The 23436-nt window shown below is 44.4% G+C and overlaps 1 protein-coding gene across 3 annotated transcripts in view; it reads left to right on the forward strand.

The window, feature by feature from the left end:
• Positions 1 to 23436, forward strand: part of LIMCH1 (LIM and calponin homology domains 1) — a 187776-nt gene that overhangs the window by 148787 nt on the left and 15553 nt on the right. For 2 of the 3 annotated variants that reach the window (XM_086611391.1, XM_086611393.1), the window contains 8 exons: positions 1330 to 1484; positions 1680 to 2082; positions 7379 to 7600; positions 16983 to 17076; positions 20293 to 20465; positions 21132 to 21237; positions 22326 to 22400; positions 23110 to 23138. In XM_086611391.1, coding sequence (XP_086467517.1) covers positions 1330 to 1484; positions 1680 to 2082; positions 7379 to 7600; positions 16983 to 17076; positions 20293 to 20465; positions 21132 to 21237; positions 22326 to 22400; positions 23110 to 23138 — 1257 coding nt within the window. The remainder of the gene's footprint in view (positions 1 to 1329; positions 1485 to 1679; positions 2083 to 7378; positions 7601 to 16982; positions 17077 to 20292; positions 20466 to 21131; positions 21238 to 22325; positions 22401 to 23109; positions 23139 to 23436) is intronic. The other variant, XM_086611392.1, reaches the window with a different exon arrangement.

Raw genomic sequence — 23436 nt, forward strand, 5'->3', positions numbered from 1 at the left:
GGTTTTAATAAAATAAGTTATGCTTGCCATACCTTCTGCTGTTTACCAATAAAAATGCAATTAAAATATCTGGAAAACCATGTAATTAATGAAACAGCCTTTGAATTGAGTATGTGTACAGAATCTCTGGTTTTTATTAAGACCAGAATTTGTTAGAGTGCATGAAATATAATCTGTATACTAATCTCCTGATGTTGTAAAGTTAATGACAAATGTGCCCCTACAGTTTCCTAGGAAGTTATTTTTCTTTGCAGAAGTTTTGCAGAGGTTATTTTTTACATGTAAAATTTTGTTCCTTTACTAGTTGGCTGCAAAGAAATTTTACAGCTTACGAAACTTCTTTACTGTAATACTTTTAAAGTGAAAAGGTCTTGTTTCTGTATTCTCCAGGACTTGTGAATTCGTAACTCAAGCAGGATGCAAGACATAGGTGCCTGTAACAGGTATCTCCTGTGACCCTCTGTTTTAGTGTCAGGCTGGTTTTGCAAGAAGGGTAAAGAACCAGATTCAGTGGATCTTCTGGACAATTTTGGGCAGGCAGATTCCAGAAAGAGTAAGATCATTGCTCCAACAAGGACATATCTGTATAGCTGGATACAAACCATAGGCTTTTTACTCTGTCATGTCTCACGCCAACCAGGTGGAGCCACTTTAGTCCCTAACTCGTGTTGCTCAGATCAGAGTCCAAAATATTAGAGGAAGTCCACGAGAAAGAATTTAAGTTTGGATGCCACACTGTCAAAAAAAAAAAAAAAAGCATGGGTGAATCATGCTCGCATGTAGTTGGCTGATAGCCTGGGCAAAGTATGGGACTGTCGGCTCTCCAAGGCAGGCTATCAGTGCGGCTGTAGTTCATGGTGAAACGATGCCCCTTCCTCTAATGAACTCCTGCCTCCCACACATCTGATTATAAAAATTCTTCACCAAACATAATTTTTCTACTTTATCTTCCTGGGGAACCAGGCTTTGTCCTTAATGTTGGCCCAAGCGAAAATGAGTGCCCTGACTGGTCCTTTTAGGCCAGATTTCCTGGTGTTATTACCTTGCATGCTTCTGCAACACTACAAAGCCAAAAAGAAAATATACCAGTAGAGCTGTGAAATCCTTACTAGATCCTGCTGTTAGGAGAAAGATCAGTCAGGCAACATCTTCCTTTTATGATATAATCTCCTTTTCTCTTTAAAATAAATATCGCTGCCTGCAGGTAGTGGGAGCCTGGTCCACTGCTAGGACCAAGCATTGCAAAGTGGCTGGCTGGGTTCATTGGTTCCTATGGCCAGTTTTTAGCTATTTGCAAATCTGCATTCAGGTGCCTGCCTTCTCTCACAGGACCTGGCTCGATGGAAGAGTCGTCGAAGGAGCGCTTCACAGGATTTAATAAAAAAAGAAGCTGAGAGAAAGAAAATGGAAAGGTTATTGTCTGGAGACGGAATGAATGAGCGCAGAAAAAGCATCAAAACCTACCGAGAAATTGTGGAAGAGAAGTATGTTGTTTTACTCAAGTGCAGTGGCATGTCTGAAAATGCTGTGTGCTCCATAGGGGATAGGTAACTGTGGGCAGCCTTGCCTGCAGCTCTGGAATGAGGGGAAGGGAAGGATGTTGATGGAGCAGAGGAAATAGGAGTGATTTCCGTCGTTAACTTTAATGCAGTGCTCTCTCTTGTGTTGTCTCCTTGCAGAGAGAGAAGAGAGCGGGAGCTTCATGAGGCGTACAAGAATGCAAAGTCACAGGAGGAGGCCGAGAGCATCCTCCAGCAATACATCGAAAGATTCACTATCAGTGAAGCTGTCCTTGAGCGTTTGCAGATGCCAAAAATTCTGGAAAGAAGCCATTCAGTGGAGCCAAATTCACCACTGAAAGACCCGAATCCTCTGAGATATTTAAGGCAACAGTCTCTGCCTGCTCCAAAATTCACTGCCACCATTGAAGCAACCATTGTTCCCACCGCTGAACTAGAGCCCAGCAGTTCCACGGGCCGCACATCTCCCAGCAAAAGCGTTGTCTCCAAGGCTGTGCCTATGCTGACACCCAAGCCTTACTCACAACCCAAAAATACACAGGAAGTTTTAAAGAACTTTAAGGTAGGATACGTTGCACTCCCCAGAGTCAATCAGGAGGCAGAGAGATCCTGGCTAAATCATCTGAACATATGGATGTTTAATGCAATTATGTAGAAAATGGTTGCTGCCTTCTGATGTTATAAAATGGCTTCCCACTTTGTGCTGCCCAGTCTAGTGGTCTCTTCTTGGTTACCAACCTTCTTAGAAACTTGACCTGTCCAGACTGGAATATTTGTGCTGGTCATTTTTCCTCAGGCTAAATTTGTTTGAGGAAAGACAGGGAAAGGGGAGCCTCTAAGAAAAAAGCAAGTCGTTTTCTGAGAAAGAAGTTAAGAGTGAGTGTGTTGTCATATTTTTTTCTTTTTAAACAAAAGAGAAGAGGCAGGGAGCATGGAGGCCCTGACTTTTGGAGCAAAGGGTCTGATTTTTGTGTCAAGGGTCTGATTTTTGCCATACCTGAACAAGTCTGTCTTGTTCAGCCAAGTCATAAGCCTTTGAAACGCTACAGTTTGCACATATTCAGTGTGGAGAGTCCCTACTCCTTCAGTGTTAAGAGCCCGCTTGCCCAAAGATACTCAGTCCTAAACACGCTTCTAACCAGGGATGAATAGGGAAAGCTGCTTCACTGGTGTAAAGAAGGGATATAGGCTGTCCATGCAGGTTTAGGGAAGTAGATTGGTACTGAGGCAGTGGTGTAACTGGGGATTGCTAGTGAGAGAGGGAGAGTGACCACGCTGGGTTGCAAGAACTGCACAAAGATTATGGGAATAAAAGAAGTAAGAGAGCTTGGATGAAAGCAGAGCTGTCTGGAATAAGGAGCCAGCTATGAGATTTGTGGGGGAAGGGGATAGGAGAAGACACTGACACTGGGATATGAAGTTGATTGATGAAGTTGCTAAGCCGCTATCCATCATATTTCAGAAGTCGTGGCAATCTGGTGAAGTTCCCAATGACTGGAAAAGGGGAAACATAGCCCCCGTCTTTAAAAAGGGGAAAAAAGAAGACCCAGGGAACTCCAGGCCAGTCAGTCTCACCTCTGTGCCCGGCAAGATCATGGAGCAGATCCTCCTGGTGACTATGCTAAGGCACATAGAAAACAAGGAGGTGATTGGTGACAGCCAGCATGGCTTCACTAAGGGCAAATCCTGCCTGACTAATTTGGTGGCCTTCTATGATGAGGTTACAGCATTGATGGATAGGGGAAGAGCAACTGACATGGTCTACCTGGACTTATCCAAAGCATTTGATACAGTCCCACATGACATCCTTATCTCTAAACTGGAAAGACATGGTTTTGATGGATGGACCACTCGGTGGATAAGGAATTGGCTGGATGGTCGCTCTCAAAGAGTTGTGGTCAACGGTTCAATGTCCACGTGGGGGCCAGTGACGAGTGGTGTTCCTCAGGGGTTGGTACTGGGACCAGTGCTATTTAACATCTTTGTTGGCAACATGGACAGTGGGATTGAGTGCACCCTCAGCAAGTTTGCAAATGACACCAAGTTGTGTGGTGTTGTGGACGCGCTGGAGGGAGGAGATGCTGTCCAGAGGGACCTTGGCAGGCTGGAGAGATGGGCCTGTGAGAACCTAATGAAGTTCAACAAGGCCAAGTGCAAGGTCCTGCACGTCGGTCAGGGCAATCCCATGCATAAGTACAGGCTGGGCAGAGAATGGATTGAGAGCAGCCCTGAGGAAAAGGACTTGGGAATGCTGGTTGATGAGAAGTTCAACATGAGCCGGCAATGTGCACTGGCAGCCCAGAAAGCCAACCGTATCCTGGGCTGTATCAAAAGGAGCGTGGCCAGCAGGTCGAGGGAAGTGATTCTGCCCCTCTGCTCTGCTCTCGTGAGACCCCACCTGGAATACTGCATTCAGCTCTGGAGTCCCCAACACAAGAAGGACATGGAGCTACTGGAACGAGTCCAGAGGAGGGCCACGAAGATGATCCGAGGGCTGGAGCACCTCTGCTATGAAGACAGGCTGAGAGAGTTGGGGCTGTTCAGCCTGGAGAAGAGAAGGCTCCGGTTTGATCGTATAACAGCTTTCCAATACCTAATGGGGACCTATAGGAAAGCTGGAGAGGGACTTTTTCCAAGGGCATGTAGTGATAGGACAAGGGGCAATGGATTTAAACTGAAAGAGGGCAGATTTAGGTTAGATATAAGAAAGAAATTATTTACGTTGATAGTGGTGAGGTACTGGAACAGGTTGCCCAGGGAAGTTGTGGATGCCCCATCCGTGGAGGTGTTCAAGGCCAGGCTGGCTGAGGCTTTGGGCAACCTGGTGTAGTGGAGGGTGTCTGTGCCCATGGCATGGGGGTTGGAACTAGATGATCTTTGAGGTCCCTTCCAACCCTAACCATTCTATGATTCTATATGAAACCTGAGAAATATATCCTTGGACTGGGTGGGTGTGGAGAATGGGAGTAAGATACTGAACCAGTGATGGAGAAAGCATAGAACTGGGATGTGTTAGAGAGAACAGGCCAGAACAAGTCAAGTTTGAAGAAATCCACTTCTAACAGTGCCTGTACCAAAACTGGAGCTTCCTGAAGTCTCACTGTAGCCTCTGCTATTGGCAATGTGAAGCCTATGGGCATGAGTGCCCCAGCCTATAGAGTTCTGGTCCCCTTGCGCCTGCCATCGCTCTCTGCTTCTGTGGAAGTGGCGTGCAGGGGTACCTGCAGCCCTGCTGATGTCCCAGTAGAATTGCTACCAGGTATATTCAGGTTATTTACTTTTTTAAAAATGAAGTCAGCTTTGTATAGATGGTGAAAAAGTGTGTTGTGATGTCTGTAATCTCTTGAAGTCTGTCCCGGCTCTTGTGGAACCCCCCCCCCCACTGTGTTTCCTAGTTGAAATGTGAAACTGGTAATTCCTGTTTCTCTTATACCTCAGTTGGTATTCCCCTAGAGATTACATTTTAGACATCAGTGAATCATGGATCTTTGGGTTTTTTTCTGATTCATGCCTCTTTTTTCCTCAGAGGACCAAGATCACCTTCACGTTAATGCGTACATATTTTACATATGTGGGGAGAAACTAACTCAAGGATGCTTCTCCCCACCAACAACCACCACTAAAAGTCTGTCTAGGTCGTATTTGCTTGATGTGGAAGAATGCAATTTGTCTCAGTAGGATTCATTCACCAGCACATGTAGCTGTAGCATTATTTTCCTGTGAAACACCAGTCTCTCGATGATTCTCAGCTCTGGTGACAATGTGTTGACTTGCTCCAGATCAGAAGGAAAGGAGTATGTTTGCTTAACTCTGCAGCCAGGGCATCTGTCCTGATCATTCAAACATTTGGTTTTCCTCCCTAATATAAATAGAGAAATGTCTTAGTCTAAACAGAGATACTAAAATAGATGGTGTGGCCTGCTGGTGTTTTCCTGGCTTTTTTGTTTTTGAGATCTTCCATGACCTGCCTCTCTACTAGATAATGCAGCACACAGTCCCAGAAGACTTGGGGCTCAGTGTCTGGTCACACTTGCATTTGGAAGTAAACCCTAAGAGCAGTACTGTGTTGAGTGGATGGTGGCAGTGAGAAAAGGGAGGGAACCTTTTCATCTGAAAAGCAGTCAGAAGGGGTGAAACTGCTTGTGGAACCAGGCTGTTTCTCCTCTGCCTGGGAGCTGATTGCACGAGGTGCTAACTGCCTTCACCGCCCTCCACGTCTGTCAGAGCTGAGGATCCCCAGCGCCTCGGAGATGGCCCCTTAGTTCGTCACCCTCAGATAGAGAACAGACCTCTGATGCACGTGTACAAGAAGTCAGCGGGAAGAGTTTGCCCTCAGCTTAGCGCTGATGGCATATACTAAGTTGGAGTGCCGCTCTTGAGGTATCCAAGCTCTTTACTCAAGAAGTAAAGTACTGAAAAATGGTGAAATAAGGAGTGGGGCAGGGAGGATGAGATGGGAAGAACTTTGTTTTCTTAAACTGTGTTTCAGTTCGATAAAGCAGTTCTGGCACTCGTTGCATCAGTTTTCAGTAACGGTGAAATAAATGAAAAGTTCCCATGGAGCGGCTTAGCTCTGAGCTTGTTTTTTCCTGGGTTTTTTGTTTATGCAGTACCTGTGGAGAAACCCAAGATTACTAATCGCCATATATATCCCAGATAGCTTCTCTTAGAAATCACTATCTCTGCTATTATTCCCTCAAAGTCCGGTGACTAGCAGAGAAGAGTCTGTCCGTATTTACTCCTTCACCTTTGCGCTGTCTCCTGTGATGATCGTTTTGCAAGGAAGGATCTCAGTGCACAGAGTAGCTAAGCCCTCCTTCAGATCTATTTAAAACTCCCACCCTGGTGACAAGCCTATAAACATCCGTGCTGTAGCTAGACAGGAACAATCTGGTGTTACTCCTGCCTAGTCCTCTCCTGGTCTTTCTCCGTTGGAGCCCTCTTACAGTGAATGGCTTGCGAGTTCTTTGTGGCAAGACTTCTTTCATGTATACCATGGCTTCTACAAACAGCCCTCCGAATCGAAGGAAGTCTTTACATGTCATCTCCATTCAGAACATAATTACAAAGTATTGAAGTGCCAAGAGGAAGCTGTGTCAGTGCAGAGGAAGAAGCTAGAGCTTATTTTGTATTTTTTTCCATGCTGAAGGGAAGAATGAATATATGCCCACCAAGGAGCTAGCTTGACGCTGAGAACAAAGTAGTTAAACTGTTCCTGTGCTCTCCTTTTCATGGAAACTGCGTAAAATAATTTTCTGGGAAAGCAGCTGTTTATTTTACCACCTCATGGAGAAGGTGGAATGCCTAGTTTTATTTTTTGGTTCCTTGCTTCCCTGTTATGAACAGTAAAGAAACAAGTGGATGAGCTCTGCTGCTCCTGACCCTTCAAAGTTCACATGACGGTGCTTCAAAAAGCACTATCTACTAATACTGCTGGGAGGTCGTCAGGTTACATAGCAGTTCAGTGTGATTAGCCCTGGAGAACCTGCTCGCCTCTTGCATGAGGCAATGCAAAACTTAGCAGTTTTCATCTAAATTTACCATAAAGCTTTGTGGTTCTTCTAAAATCCATTGATCTGTGATGCACACAAAGGCTGTCTGTATGTTACTGGGAGAACGGAATGTGGGAAACTAGGGAATCCAGAAAAATTATTACCTTCTGTCTGTGTTTTGTTTGTGACTTCCCGGAATAGGATTTTCCTCCATCTTTGCCAGTCGAATGAAATGTGTGCTTGGCTCTGTCCTTCACTGATGGCATAGACTGCGTTAACAATCTTAAAATCATGTTGAAGTCCTAATTTCCTAAATTCCTTTGAATGCTAATTGCCTCAGCATATTTATTTAACTGTATTCTGCAGGTAGATGGAAAAGTCAGCGTGAACGGAGAGAATTTCAACGGCGTGGAAGAAAAGGATAAAGAGTGTACAACAGTAACATTTACTCCTTCGCCAAGCAGATCTCTGAAATTTGACGGAGTAGCCAGAGGGGACAGGCCCCCGGTAGAGTTGAAGAAGGACCCCACAAGTGTTGAGCTCAGTTTACAGAGGCCTGCCACTCAAAGTGTGCACAAAGAGCCAACAGTAAGACCAACACGAACAAACCAGCCTTACTTTCTCTGCCAATTTTCTGTCTCGTAACGTATTTAATCACTAACTAATGAAACTCGAGTGCTTATGTTTGCTTTATTTCAAGAAGGTGTGCTTGGACAATTAAAAAAAAACCCAAATCCTTTGTAAATTAAAGGCTTCTTCCTTTGGGATGTGAGTAGAGAAATGGGAGGAGAAGATTCAAAAACTTTTTGCAGCCAGCATCTCTTTTTTTTCAGATGTCATGCAGCTGATAAGCGTGCGTTAAATGTGCTGGGCCAGGGAGAAATCTACTCTGTGTCCCAACTATTGTGCGGATTTATTCAGCGCTTCTCCTGATGTTAACTGATTAGATCGGCAACATAATTGGACTGTGCGAGCCATTATAATTAGTCTCAGTTTTCGATTTTCAAAGAAGGGGATGTGGATGTGCTGGCAGTTTTGAGCATTCAGCTTTCATTCCCCTCTCAGAAATATTAGAAAGGGGGATAACCTATTGAAATGCTCAGAGGGGCCAATGTGCTTCTTAACTGCCTTATCAAAGAAACAAATTAATTTTACCTTTTCATCTTTCTCTCCCCCTCCTCCCCAGAGGAAAAGGCAGGAATTAAACTAGAGCATATCACAGCAGGAATCTAGATGCTACAAAACTGTAATAAAAGTAGATAGTAAAAACAAAACAAGAAGTAAGGACCAGACTGCAAGTAAAGCATGTAAAAGGGTTGCAAACAAGTGGCAGAAGAGGGAGTTCTCATGGTTCTTTTCTGTGTAACAACAAAGAGAATCAGAGATGTGGTGAAAGTTGGAGTATGATAATTTTTTTCTTTCATCTCAGATTTCATCCAGATAATTTTTTGCTTTCATCTCGGATTTCATCGAAGCATTGGCCAGATGGATAACGGGGAGCAGGCAGGGATCTGTCCTAGGGAGCGATCATGGTTCATTCATGCCGAAGGGCTTGTGCCCTATCTTACTGCCCTGCTTCATGCCAGGCTCTGGCTATGGACAACCAAGCCATGGAGCCTGCAGCAAGCATGAGAGCTGGGATGTGCCGTGAGCACAAACTTGATCCTGTTAGAGGGAACTGGTATAGGGTCAAAAATGAATGATTTGCAGGGATGGAAAAGCAGAGGTTGCTTCTGTCAGAATGAATTTACTGTAAGGGAAAAGCCAGGTAAGTGTTGCGTCTGATATGGGAGAGCTGGTATTTGGATATTTGGAGGATAGAGAAGAGCCTCAGCTTGCTGTAGATTAGAAACACGATGACAATCAGAAAAGTAGCTGAATGGAAGTGTTACTGTCTCCTTTTTGAGGATGTCCAGACCAGTGTAGCTGTGGAAGAGTTGAAACAGCAACAGAAGCCACTGTTAGGGCTTGAGTGTGATTGTACCTGTTTGATGCCCTTTCATCCTTCCCTTTCTACAGCTTTGGGGATGATGTGGCCAGCTGAACACAGATTTTCTGTGTCTGTTTTCTGCTTCCAGTGTCTTAGCCCTTGTGATATTGGCAAAGGAGACAGAAAAGATTGAATTCTCAGGTTCCTTGTGACTCTGACATTTGCAGAATAACCTCCTGGTTTGTAAGCTTGAATGCACTTAATGATGAAGCCTTCTAGCGAAAACAAGTGTGCACACAAATTGTACTATTGACAGAGTTTCTCTGCTCTAACTAAGGATTTTGTATCGCTAGCTTCAGAATTTCATCAATAATGTGACTGGGTAGTGCAAATCATTATAATTATTCCTGGCTCTTTAGCTTCAAGCAAAGGTATGTGTGTCAAGCAGAGCAAGGAGAGGAGGCTGCTTTGCAGGGATCTTACATGGGGAAACAAGTAGAATGCACTGAGTGTGATGGGGAAAAAAAGAGGGAGACCTGCCTGTGACTGGAAGGGAATTTGCCAGCCTACAATAAGATTAAAGGTTATGTTCCTTCTAGATGTTTGTTTTTCTTTATCCACCTGCTTTGTTTTAATTTTGCAGGTCCTCATACCTTAGACTAAGCATGAGCAGTAGTTTAGGTATTGAACATACAGGAATGCCCTGGTTCATGGATGGGAAGGGCTTAGATGCCAGGTTACAGAGATGGGGCACGGTACTGATGCTTGGCTTCTGCACTGCGTGTGCAGCGGCACAGAGCAGCAGTGCTATAGGCAGCGTGATATAGATGTGATCAGTCTGGGGCCATACCTGCAAGAAACAGGCAGCTACGCTGGACTCACTTCGCTCAGTCTTCTCCCTGTTCCTATTTTACTTTTGTTTCTGGACAACTTAACACGACGTTGTCAGCCTGCATCCACAGTCTGAAACGCTAAACTCTCCTCTGAAGGTATAACCCCTCCTAGGAAGGGTGGGAATCCAAATGAGGAAAGAAAAGAGCCTTCTGGGCATGTCACACTCCTCATAAAACATGGCCTTTTGCTGAGCAGGATGCTGAATGATTCTGTAGCTGTCACTGTGAGCCCTCCAAAGGGGAAGAAGGGGTTGGGGTTTTTTTCCCTAGCAGGATGGAGCTTCCAAGCTACACGTTCTTGGAAGTAAGAAAGCCTTCTGAAGCTGCTGCTGTATCATCTCCCACAAGGAGAAGCCAGGGCTATAGTTTTTGTCTGATGCTTAACCCTACTGAATTTTTAGGAGAGGAGGAGAAGACAACAGAAACAGGGATAGAAAAGCAGCTGAGATGAAGAAGCAGAGCTGTTCTGGAGTGGAAGAAACGACGTTTCTTTTGCCTTGAGAAAACTTCTACAAATCGAGCATATCTTCAAAACCTTTTCTAAACTTGCTTTCACTGTCTTATTTGTACACTTTCCTTTATTGATACAGTTCTTGTTAGCTACGTCCTTCCCAGACTTTGAATAAGATTCACAGATGCAAATTCCTCTGCCCATTAAGAGATGCCGTTTCTAGGTGTTTTTTTTTTCCCCCTCTGATTGCTCAGAGATTTGTTTTGGTTTTGTATTTTATTCATTCATTCTCTGCCCTGAGTTTCTTTTGTGAAGTATATATTCCTTTTCATATATACATTACCTTTGGCCCTCTTGTTCTCCCCTCCTGATTCTCTTCCTGTTCTTTGCATGCCCCTTCCTCCTCCTCCATCCTTCTCTGGGCTGCTCCCATGCTGTTTCAGTTCAGTTGTCAAATGAACTAGTCCTGTCTTCTCTCCACCTGGCAGGCTTCCCTTTGAAGCTTCGTAGCCCTGCTCTAAATCTGTCCAGCTGGCCTCAGGCGTTGTCTACACTACGGGAAGATGCTGTGCAGCTGTACTTCCAACAGCTCTTTTGGCCTGAAGTTTGGAAAACAGTTTAGTCGAGTTGCATCACTTAAAATGCTAACGTGAGTGAGGTTTTGAGGGGAGCTAGAGAAGCACAGAGATCATGTCATATGGGTGAGACTTCAGTGTTGGTTGTCTTTTTGACAGAGAAGAACCCTATCTATAGGTGAATCAAATAGTGATTGACAATTGGAGACTGATCAGGAAGCATATGTAACTCCTGCCTGAATCCACTATGAAATAAGATGCAAAAAACTGCAGCAGGTGGGAAGGACAATAAAGAAAAATATTATCAAGAAACTATGCTTGTGTCTGTAGTGTATAGTAGAGTACTTAGATTTTTTTGGAGAGGGGATTTTACAAGACACTTACATTTACTCAAAGTAGCTTATGCAATTTTGCCTATGTCTTAAGGCTAGAAAGGATAAATTTGGCCTATAAGCAGGGTGAAAATATCCCGCTGGTGTTTGTGGAGTGATATGCTGCTAAGAGAGGCAGTAGGTAAAGCATGCCTCTCTTATTGCAGCTGGAAAAACTGAGGCAAAGGCCCAAAGACTGACTGATCAGTCAGTGGCAATGCCAGCAACAACATGAGAATCATCTCCTCACCCTGGTCCTACCTGTCAGCCATTAGGTCTTGTTTTCTTTCCATTAAATAGGACAGTTGGGCACGTTACCAATGCTGAGAAGTTGTATCTTCTAGCTCTTTGAATCAGAAGTTGGCAAAGCACATGTTTTGTTTTAAAACAGTATTTGTGCATATTTAAGTGTAAGGGGATTAATTTGTCAGTGAGTAACATCACTTTATTTTAACCAATCTTTGCATGAGCGTTTAGAAATTATTGGTTTGTTATAGCTCTAATTATAACTTTGCTCTGATCAACTAAAACAAAATAAATATAGACAGCAACTTTAAAAATACCAGGGTGAGGTGGTGATGGTGGGGAGAGATTTTTGCTTTCTTTTGATTTTTCACTAGCTAGCTTAAACTTGTCTATTTCTACTCACTGCATGCTTGGCACAAAATAAACTTCTTTAAAGTAACACTCTCCTTCATCTTCAAAACTCCACTGATTGAACTGAGATTAAAGTATAAGCTTTCATGTGGTTGAGGATTGTTGGCCAGGCTACAGGAGAGCAGGGTTGCAATCCTGATTTGTACATATCTGGTAGGACAAGTCTTTGTTCTTTGATTCATTACAAGAAACACTTGTAGAGTAAGTGCGCCTGTTCCAGATTGACAGCTTTGCCTTGAACCACACATGGAAAGATACGTGGAGGGCTGGACTACCTGAAGGGAAAAAAGTTTAGGATGAGAAGTGAGAGCAGCAAAGCTTCAAAGCAGCTAGAAGGAGACTCTGCTGAGGATATAGTTACAAATCTAGCGCCCATGCCTCCCGTCCTCCAGACACCCATGCACTTGTCAATGTTTATGAGTGACAGGAGCTTATTTTGCATCCCAATCGAGCAGTTATAACTCTAGAAGAATGACTAGCAGGAATACTTAGTACTATTTCTTGCAACACTTTCCAGGCTTCTCTGTCAATTACTCTTCCATGCTGGTCTTTGCTTCTAATAGCTGGCCTGAGTATAGCATTATATAGCTGCCAGATGAGACAGATGATTTAATGTGTCAGAGCAGTGTTCTGGCTGTAGTACTCTCTGGCTTAGCATGCAAGGCACTTGGCTGTGGCAGCCCCAGGTCATGCCACCATTACCACTCACAACAACAGGAACGCTAGCTTTGATGAGGAAATCACCGTATGAAAAATTTAAAGTCAATGAGAAGTGTACAATTTCAATCACAGACGTTTGAAAGATGTGCCAGGCAATTTCTACATGTGGCTGTTGATAACTGCAACCAATTTCATTCCTGTGTGATTTTACAGAACTTGAACTGTAGTTCTAACCTGATTCTTCCTGATATCTCTGCATTCTTGCTGGTTCTAGACAGCTTATTTTGTCATGTTTTCATAGAAAATTCAGTAACAATATTTCACGTGATTTTGTGTACAAGTAGTGATAACTGACCTATGTTTTGATTTAATTTACAATAAGAGTTAATAAAGTTTTACTGTAACTTCCTTTGGAGTTTGAATTCTTGTAGTAGTTTTGATATTGTGTTTTTTAGGAGTTCCTAGTTAATTTTATTTTTAAGGTTTTGTAAGGATGTAAGGTTCTGCCACACCAATAGGCAATGTGGCTATTTCTGGCTTGTATGATCTTAATTTAAGAAATATTGGACTGGTATTCTAGTTTATGGGACAAAAGTCCTGCCTGCCACAAACTGAACTAATTTATTTTCATGCCTCATAGGTGTTTAATAACACTGTATCATCAGCTGTGCTCGTGTCTTTGTTAAGTGGATACCTCGGTTAGCAGAACTGAGGTGTTGCTTTGTCCTCTGTTACTAATGTGCTCATAACTGCAACTGCAATCACAATATTTAACTTTCCATCATGGACTAAGGCTTCTAAATCCTAAATGGGGAAGTTCACTTTGACTCCTGGATAGCTAGATGCATGGGGTAATGAAAACACCAATCTGAGTAGACAGCATTCTTCAGTTTTCAGGAGGTAACGAGACAGAGTCTTCACACCAGCCTGGCTCTGGGGGCAGAGGTAACCACAGCCCCTACGCAGCAAGGTTTTTCCTACTTCTCTTGAAGGCTTCGTTGCCTGTGGCAGTGGACGAGCAGATGTTGTGTGACCTTCCCTCATAGGCACCGGCAGCAGAGCCAGTCTATGGATGGCTCTCTGGTCCTGCAGAATACCACCCCTGCCCATGCGAATGCGTGGGGTGGTGCCAAGAGGCTGCGTGGGTCCTTCATCCCAAAGTGAGAGCTCCTCCGAAACACCTCAGAAACGTCACTTGCCAAGTTGTTTGGTTTTTCAGTGTCCGCATCAAAATATGATCCCCTTGGGTACAATGGATGCCTTTTTCATATTCAGTGGTAACATGATCATTTGATTACAAAGTATTTATGAGAAGTAAATGATAGTCTGTGGTAGAAAAGATAATTTATTGGCTGTATCAGTAGAAGAATTTTCTTAAATGTGTCATATACTTATGGCTAAAATACTAGATAATATTACAATACTTGGTATTATAAATAGAATTAGAAATACTGGGAATGAGAGAGTTCCCCAGTGAAGTTGACTTAATTTTATTATAAATTACTTACTAATCAGTTTTATATTTTTAGCTTTATGTCACTAGCATTTAATTGCTCAGCAGAGGGAGAAGGAAGAGTCAAGTCTCGTGAGCAGGAACAGAGCTTCTCCAGCATGCCATGGCAAAATTCAATTTTCCTGCAGCAAGTAGTAGCTCTTTCTTTCTTTTATTCCTCTCTGAAAGAATTTCTATAGATAACTTCTAGGTCTAAACCTGGTTCAACCTCCTGAATATAAGTTATGGATAGATATCGTTATTGCACTTGTGCGGGATAGCTACATGGCACAGCACCACGTTTAGGTTCCTGAGGTAACTCTAGACCCAAAGATGATAAAAGTACATTCACTGAGCTTTTTAAACCCTCTGAGAGGCCAGCGTGGCCATGCTCTTTCCCCAGCTCCAGCTGCCATCGGCACTTTACTACCCTGGGTGTATGTAATGCTGTTTAACACTTTTTATATCAGCCCCGGTTTATCACTGTTTATAGCTTTAAAGCCTCTGAGGTTGAAATTAAAGCTGAATTTCTTTCTTTTTTTTTTTAATTTTTAAGTTTGGACAGCTGCTTTTTGAGAGTGGAGAGTGAGTTCCATTTAATAATAATATAAACATTAATAATTGAAATTTGCAACAGTTTCTTCAGAAGGCTTATGCTTTGGAGCAGTGGGTAGAGTTGTTGGGTGGGTGTCTTTTGCTTTTCCAGTTAAAATCTACCTTGCTTATGGCAAACCCTGGCTTCTCAGTAGTAGACATTTGTTTAGGTTTAACAGAGGTTTGCACGTTGTTGAATAACTCAGGCTGTAGGTCTCTAGCTGAGTCTTCTGCTCAAAGCAGGATCAGGCATGAGGTCAGACTGGGTTGCGAAGGGCTTGATCATTTGAATCTTGGAAACCTCTGACGATGGAGATGGCACAGCCTGTCTGGGCAGCCTGTTACACTGCCTGGCTGTCCTCACGGAGAAAAGAAATACTTATTTCTGCATTGAGCAAAGTTGAAAAGGGTTTCCAGTAGTTTCCCCCCGGCTGCTGTCATGTCAGGTGCCAGAACTGAGGCTGAAGAAGACATTTTCTTTAGTTGCGGAGTTCTTCTGCTGGGGTTTTCAGTGAGAAAACTCTTACTGAAACACAGACTGGCATCAAGATGGGCTGAGGAAGGGAGAGGTGGGTTATACAGGAGAAAAGAGCAACAGAATGGCAAGGGGCAGATCTCTGGGGCACAGGACTTGCAGTCTTTGGAGCGTTTCTTTGGCGCCTATTTTTCAGCCTGTACCTCATCTCCAGTGACCGTCCCTCCTTGGAGCGTGTGACACATGGAGGAGGAGCTCCGTGCCTTGTTTGCTCTTGGTGTAGGCATGCTCACAGATGGACATGGTGGAGAGGAAGTCCTCAGACTTTCCATGCTGCCTTTTTTGAACATGTATTTCACTCTCTGCCTCATCCAGTTCAAGGACTGCTTTTAGGCAGGTGGGGGACGTGTCCCCGTGCCTTGCCTGGGGTGGAGGGCGAGGGTGGGCGGAGGTGGGGGTGTGGTGGGAAGTGCCAGGAGGGCGGCAGGCAGCCCCAGCAGGCACTGGCGGAGATGCACTGCCACTTGTAGACACTCATGGCTATGGTCTGGCGCCTGTCCTGCTGTGAGGCAGCAGCACAGCCCTTGACAGCCTCCGGCTCCTTCTGTTGTTCTCGGCGCTGCTCACTGGCCCCAGCCACGGCCCCACACCGATCCCTGCCGTTTCCTCCCAGGGCATCTTCCCAGGCACATTCCCTGCCCCTCTCTGGAGCAAGCCTTCCTGCAGAGAGGAGAAGAGAGGCCAGGATTCCCAAGCACTAACAACAGCAAAGCCAAAGCATATTGACAGGCTCTGGTGTCCTGTTGGCACTGCCAGCGGATATCCCCGATGACGGAGCTGTGAGAGGCCAGGTCTTCTCTTCATGGGGCGTGAACGGATGAGGGGCTATAGGCTCATGTGGGTCTGCGGGGATGGGAAACAGGATCCATGAAGAAGGTGGAGGTCTGAATCCTGTCCCAAGGAAGGAGGAAATTTCATCATATTCTTCCCTTGCAGCTGTTAATAAGATGGAGGGGTGGGAGGAGGACAGGAAAGCAAGTCTACAATAGACTACTTCTGAAATACGTTATTTTTTATTTCTAAAAGTACTGTGCCTTTTTTTTATTTTCCTCTATTGAATGTGCCATTTTCTAGATCTTTTACGCATTAGAAGCACTATGCAGCAGCTGTTGGGTTTTCTGCAGGTTTTTCTTGGTTTGCCTATTGGGAAAACGGATGTAAAGTGAAAGCTGCTAAATAGATCAGCTGAAGCTCTACCCTTGTTTTGACAGTGTGGTTTTAGCTCTGCAACAGCCTAGGTCAGGAAGCTGGTTTTTCAAAGGGATTTGGATTATTGGCTCGATATGGTCTCACCATATTTTTTCAGTCCTCTCTTAATAGTATTTCAAGTATTTCATTACCTTTAATACCGACTCTGGCTTTTCCTTTCAGATAACAGATTGTTTAGACAACCATGAAATAAAGGAAGTATTTAATTACTTTGCCACTTTTCAAACCCTAGTATGTGCTATGTATTCACTAATGCATACGTTTTTGTGTTATTCTGGAAGAGGAAACTAGGGGTGAAAGGTATGCTTATCTCCAGCTAACACAATCTGAGATATCCTATGATTTTAAAAGCTCGTAGGAGCTTTTCCAAACCAAACGCATGATGGTTGCTGATGAACAATTTGAAAAGGAGATTAAAGCCCAGTGATTCAACACCCCAGAGGCACACACTGCTCTGAAACGTACTCCCCAGCTCCCTGCTGAGCTCTAAACCAGTCTGGTTCAAACATGTTACAAAGAAGCAGCAAGTACTGCCTTGAGGAATTAACACATACTTTTATTTCCAGGGTATTCACTGTGTTTCTACTGTATTCTTCTCTGCAGGCCTCCCCACTGGAAGCAGATACAGCCACCAGGCAGCAGGTTGAGGCCAGTCCTGGAAGTGCAGGACCTGCCAGCCCGGCATGCCCGTCCCCAGGTGGGTTATTGCTGCTGCCCCTGCCCTCGCCCACTGCCCGGCTGGGCTTTTGGCCCACCCTGCAGCAGGAGTCCCATGAGCACATCCGCAGTGGCACCAAGAAGGTTTATTAGAAAAATGCAGAAGATGTCAGAAATCTTGACATAAAAAAGAAAATTTTTTACAGTAAGAACCATCATTCACCGCAACAACCTCCCGAGGGATGTGGTAGAATCCCCATGGCTGGAGGTTTTCAAGATGTGACTGAACAGGGTGCTAGACAATCTCCTTTAGGCTCCCTTTCCCATGAAAGGTGGGACTAGATGATCTTTCAAGGTCTCTTCCAATCTGGACTGTTCTGTCATTCTCTGTTTGAAATGACACACCTGACTGCATGTCACTGGGGATGTGAGTTGTCTGCTTTGCTGTCTATGTGCATGAGAACCTGGTGTCACAGCGTGCTGTAACCAGAAAGCAATCAGGGCAGAAACTATCAGTCAGTAGTAGCTTCTGTTTTACTTCCCACCCCCCCACACCCCCCCTCCAAAAAAAAAAAAACAAAACACCACACCACCAACATTAAGAAATGGAGGAGGAGAATAAGAAGGGGCATTTCAGTCCTCAAAGGGCTTTAAATGGACAGTATTTTGCACGCTTCTGATATTCTGCTTTAAAGCCTTTACACATGGTGCCTAATCTGGGGAAAGGAATTTGCTGTTAAAATTTGAAGCTATTTTCCTCAGAAGAGTGTTGCTGAAACATTACCAATGTGTAGGCATTTTATCTGCTGCCTGCTATCTTACTAAGTTCATGGTCTTTTTTTCTTGTTCATTTTTTAAAATGGGTCTGTCAAAGTTCAGCTTGGTATGGGTAAGTAAAAAGTGCTATTTGAAGTAGGTATTTAAATGAGATTTCTGGCTGTAATTGATATATAAGCATGATGCTCCAGGATAAATGTGACTTAAACAATTGAGCTTTGACCTCACACATCAATAGGGTACCATTCCCCCAAGATTAGAAACATATCCAGCCTTTTCTTGATGTGCTGCAAGACTGTGAAGCCTATGGGCTGTTAGCAAGGGCTCATTAGCTGACTTAACTTATTTGGCTCATAGATGCAATGCCAAAGTACAGAGGTTAACAATCTTGAATTGCATCTGGCAGGTAATGTAGAAGCTGCAATCTTGTGGTGAACCAACAAAATTCTTCTCTCGAGTCAGCAGTGATGAGCTGGTGATACTTGTCTACAAATCACAAAGCCACCTTGTGTCAGGCTCCACACCTGTGAGAAATGCTAAACATTAAGTATTGATAGCAAGGTTTGATATTGACTGGCAAGGAAAACTGAGATAGCATTGCAAAAACTGAAATGGCAAAGGAACACGGGTTTTCATTATGTCTGCTTTGGAGGGATAGATGTGATCCGAACTATCCTTCTTGTAGAATAAGCAACCTCCTCTGCTGTTGAGTACAAGCCAGATACTTCCATGCTGTGACCCCGTACCACTAACGGTATGAGAACTGCTCCAAAGTGGTGTGGGTCTGCCTGGCAGCAGGAGCAGCTCTTGTCTTTGCTTGTGTGCAGGTCCTTAGTGGAGCCTTGGGACGCGTCTCTTTCTTAGCTCACTCTCCTAGCCTGTCAACGAGATATGTTTGGGAGCTGCCGCTGCTGCTGTGGCTGGAGAGGGGACAGGATCTGAAGCTGAGATTCTTCATTAGAATCATAGAATGAATCACAGAATCATAGAATGGTTAGAGTTGGAAGGGACCTTAAAGACCATCTAGTTCCAACCCCCCTGCCATGGGCACAGACACCCTCCACTACACCAGGTTGCCCAAAGCCTCATCCAACCTGGCCTTAAACACTTCCAGGGATGGGGCATCCACAACTTCTCTGGGCAACCTGTTCCAGTGCCTCACCACCCTCAATGTAAAAAATTTCTTCCTTATATCTAATCGGGATCTGCCCTCTTTCAGTTTGAATCCATTGCCCCTTGTCCTATCACTACACGCCCTTGTAAAAAGTCCCTCTCCAGCTTTCCTGTAGGCCTCCTTTAGGTACTGGAAAGCTGCTATAAGATCACCCCAGAGCCTTCTCTTCTCCAGGCTGAAGAGCACCAACTCTCTCAGCCCGTCTTCGTAGCAGAGGTGCTTCAGCCCTCTGATCATGTTCGTGGCCCTCCTCTGGACCCGCTCCAGTAGCTCCATGTCCTTCTTATGTTGGGGACTCCAGAGCTGAACACAGTATTCCAGGTGGGGTCTCACGAGAGCAGAGTAGAGGGGCAGAATCACTTCCCTCGACCTGCTGGCCACACTTCTTTTGATACAGCCCAGGATATGATTTGCTTTCTGGGCTGCCAGCCCACACTGCCAGCTCATGTTGAGCTTCTCATCCACCAGCACTCCCAAGTCCTTTTCCTCAGGGCTGCTCTCGATCCATTCTCCACCCAGCCTGTACTTGTGCTTGGGATTGCCCCGACCCATGTGCAGGACCTTGCACTTGGCCTTGTTGAGAGATGCCTGGGTGCTTGTGCACTGCCTGGGAGGCTGGAAACAGTTCTGCTTCTAATGGTGGTAGTTTAGCTGTCACAGTCCTCAGCTGTTGGCCTGTGCACTCCTGGTCCCTTCTCCAGTAAACCAGCATCAACTTGTTAGGTTTTTTTAAGAGCTGCATGACAACTAGGCTATTCCAGTCCAAGGCTTTCTGTTAGCACAATTGTTTGCTGTCTGATGCTTGACCGATGTGGTTTAGTGGAAACAGGCAAGCTGGAATATCCTCCAGTGCTGACAGGGAGACCATGTTAATTGTAGTATAGCTAATTGTCTGGATAGCACCTTAGGATAGGATTCGTCACACGACTTCAGTAAACAAATCTATACCTCATTAGGCATGTTGTAGGTTGCAGCTCATCTCAGCTGAAGAGGAGTGTCTGAAATAGTCTGGGTGACTCTTCCCCTAGAACTACCTCTCTGTCTTTGCTGACCGTGAAGGATGTCCCGTGATGCCCAAATCAAGTGCAAACGCCTACATTTTGTCAGGTGAATTTCACCCTTAAAGCCTTGTCTTCTCTGAGAGATTCATTTTGGCTGTGCTGAAGAAAGATTATTTTTTCAAAAGATTCAGTAAATGGGCTCATAGTATATCCAGGAAGAAATCAGACTGTAAGAAATAGGTCTACGTTTTAACTGAAAAAATGTCTTAACCTTGCAACATTATCTATTATATGTGTGGATTAGGTTCAGATCAAAAGCAATTCAAGTCAACTGCAGCTTGTGCCAGCCCTGTTGTGAAGAGATTAGAATTTCTTCCCAGTCCTGTCCCTTCAGTGGAAGCTGCATCAAGTGAGAAAGATGTGAAGAAACCTGAAACAGAGCAGCAGAAGGAAGCAGAGCTCCCTGCTACACTAGAGGTATGAACGGGCAAGAAAGAGAGGGAGTAGGAAACAAACAAACAAAAAAGATCTCACATGGAAATGGTTATTGTGCAAATTGATATTTTTCTCTACGTAATGTCACGTCAGCAGTTCATTCAAAACAATCTGCCAGGGAATGACCCTGGAGCATGGTTTCTGTTGCCAAATCCTGTGGTCATCAGAGAGTTCCACGTCCAAAGGAAGTCCCCTGTGTCTGCTTGTAGCATTTGAACCTGTAAACTGGCTAGAGCAGAAATGAGAACTTAACCTGCAAACCCCAGTCCCACCGCACGTTGAGAGGGCAGAGAATCCAGAAGGTATGAAGAGTGGAGCTTACCCTCTTCGGCCTCTTGAAGTGCTGAACAAGTGCAGGTGGTGGCAGAGGTAACAAATGGCCGTGACCACACTACTCTGTCAGGTAAGTTAGATGTTGGTCCTGGGTTAAGATCAGCTTTAGTGTGACGGACAGTGTGAATATCAACAACTAACAGCTACTGGTTATTTCCAGGACTTCAATATTACAACTCCATGTTGTAATTCTAGAGACAGAAGCTTCATCTTTGATAATATTGATTCAGAAATAAGTAGAAAGAGTTTAAGTTAACCTTTGATTGTACCTGCTGATTTTTGAATGCTGTTTTCTGCTTCCAAACATCTGAACAGGTGATGAAACCAAAAGCCCTGGAACCAGAGGGGAGTGTAGTGTTGCCATTTTTAAAGAAACTGCCTGAGACCAGCCAGGTTACTCTGCAGAATTCTGGTCTACAAGGTAAGCAAACAGCTTTTGGACAACTCAGCTGGACAGCAACTGGATATGAGTGTGTGTGGTGTTTAGGGAGAAGTGCCTAATCAATGACCTGGAGGGTTTTAGACCTAAAATGGTTATTTTCTAGTTGCATGTGACTGATATTGGTAGTGTGGCTTCTGTGATGCAAAGGACTTTTCTGGCTGTTCCCTTTAAACGCAACAGCAGAATTGTGACACAATGGAGAGGGGCAGGGAGAGCCCTGTCTTGCACTTGCCTGACCTAGCAATAAAAGCCGTATTACATCAGTGAGTATTATATTTTATTAGTACTCCTGTTCACAGATGAAAATGACTTAGCAATCGGTTTTATCTTGCAATAAAAACTTCTGGAGTTAAATTCTGCCCTCAGCTGCTCGTGTGCAGCTCCTTTTCATAGGTGAATTGATTTTAGAGAAGCATATACGTAGATATTGTGAAAGAAAGAGAAAAATCATCTGAAATTTTCTTCCCTCTGAGAACTTACTAGGTTGTTAGTTTATGTGTAGGTAATATACTGATTATCCTAGTGTTTTCAAGATAGAAACTACTGCAGGTGATCCACTATGGAAAACGCAGTTGTCTGAAAAGGAATAGAAGGAGGAGGAGGGTGTGCTCTCCAAACAGGCTTTTTTTGTTAGACACGAATCAATCTGAACATCAAGTAACAGATTGTAGGTCTCTCGCCTATTTTCTGAGAGATGCTGAAACACTTGGCTGCTCTCTAGTGTTCACAGCACGTACAGCGCTGAAAGGGTCACATCAGCCTTTAAAACCTGTGTCTGCAGTAGGAATGAATGGGGGCACCATGCAAAGGCTTGAAGGGGTGGCTGCCCTTGCCCAGCAGTAGTGTGCCGGAGCTTTCGTGTGCAGTTAGGTGCCAGGTTACAAAAGTAGCATGTAAATAGGGGCAGTCCGTGTGATCTGCAGGCCCGTTGTGAGCTAGCTGCGACGGGCCGAAGCGATGGTTGCCAAAAATCCCTCTCGTGGCCAAAGCGGCTCGGGTCCGAGGGTCCGTCATCGCCTTTTGACCGCGCTGTGTTTCTTGTTTTGTCTCGGTGCCGTTGCCTGCAGAGCTGCCCCGCGGGGCCGCGGTTCCGCTTAGGGTTCGCAACAACTGGCGGCGCTCACTGTTTTTCTCGCAGTCAGGTAAATGCGGCGCTAAGACCAGCTTCAGCCCTTCTGCTGCCTCCAGTCGGAGCTGTCTTCGGACGCGGGGCTGGGGCGAAAGCTGGTGATCACGGGCACTTGTTCTACCTCTCGCTTTCCTAGAAAGTCTCTATTCTTGCTGCACAGTTGACAAAGAGCTGTTGGGCTGCACGTGGTTGTGATCCTCCGGTTTCAGGCACCCAATTGCCTATAAATACCTTAATTTCTTTAAATCAGCCTAATTTTCGAAGACATTTGGATAGAAAATGGCAATGGTTCTCTTCGTAACTGTGGCTCTTGAATAGTGTAGTGTAGTCCCATCCTTTTAGCTTTGCTGTGCTTTTTCCTTCCTCGCACCGAGTCACGAAGGGAAAAGTAGATCAAAGTAGGTAACGCTCAGTGTCCAAACACCGCTAACGTCTGTGGCCAGAAGTAGATGGCATTAGCTAGTGGTAGAGTAGAACGTGATGTTAGTTAATATTGTGCTCCCCTATACCCAGATAAAAACTAGTTTTGTTGGTGATGGGAGTAGTCTGTTTTTCTGGTTTATTTGCTTGCAGTTTGTCCTTGCGTTTGGTTGTGGGAGCAAATACAAAACTAACATGAAGCTTTTTTACACAGATACAATGTAGCTTTAATTGCAGACTAAGCACATTTTGCTGTGTTAAATTTAATTTTTTCCATTTTCTGTTTTTTTCTTTTTTAATAGCTGATTCTGATAGTGGTGACAAATCAAATGTGAGTACCTTTTTTGCATCATTGTTTGATTTAGAGATAAGTGTTTAGCGAAAGTGAATTTTTTTGTGCAAAAACTGTCTTGTGACATCCCCAAATCAGAATGAGAATTTTTTTTCTCCTGGAAATGAGAGAGAAAAAAAAATGTAACCCAAATCAAGTCATGGTCCGAATTTAGAATTTATGCGTTTTCTCTTGTCTGGAGGGAATGCTGGCTATACAGTACTGGGTTGTTGGAACTGCTAAAGCTTCACAATCTCAAGGTAATACGAAACTCCAAGTTATCCATTCTACTGTAAAT

Source organism: Tauraco erythrolophus, chromosome 5, assembly GCF_009769465.1.
Source record: "Tauraco erythrolophus isolate bTauEry1 chromosome 5, bTauEry1.pri, whole genome shotgun sequence".
Lineage (NCBI taxonomy): Eukaryota > Metazoa > Chordata > Aves > Musophagiformes > Musophagidae > Tauraco > Tauraco erythrolophus.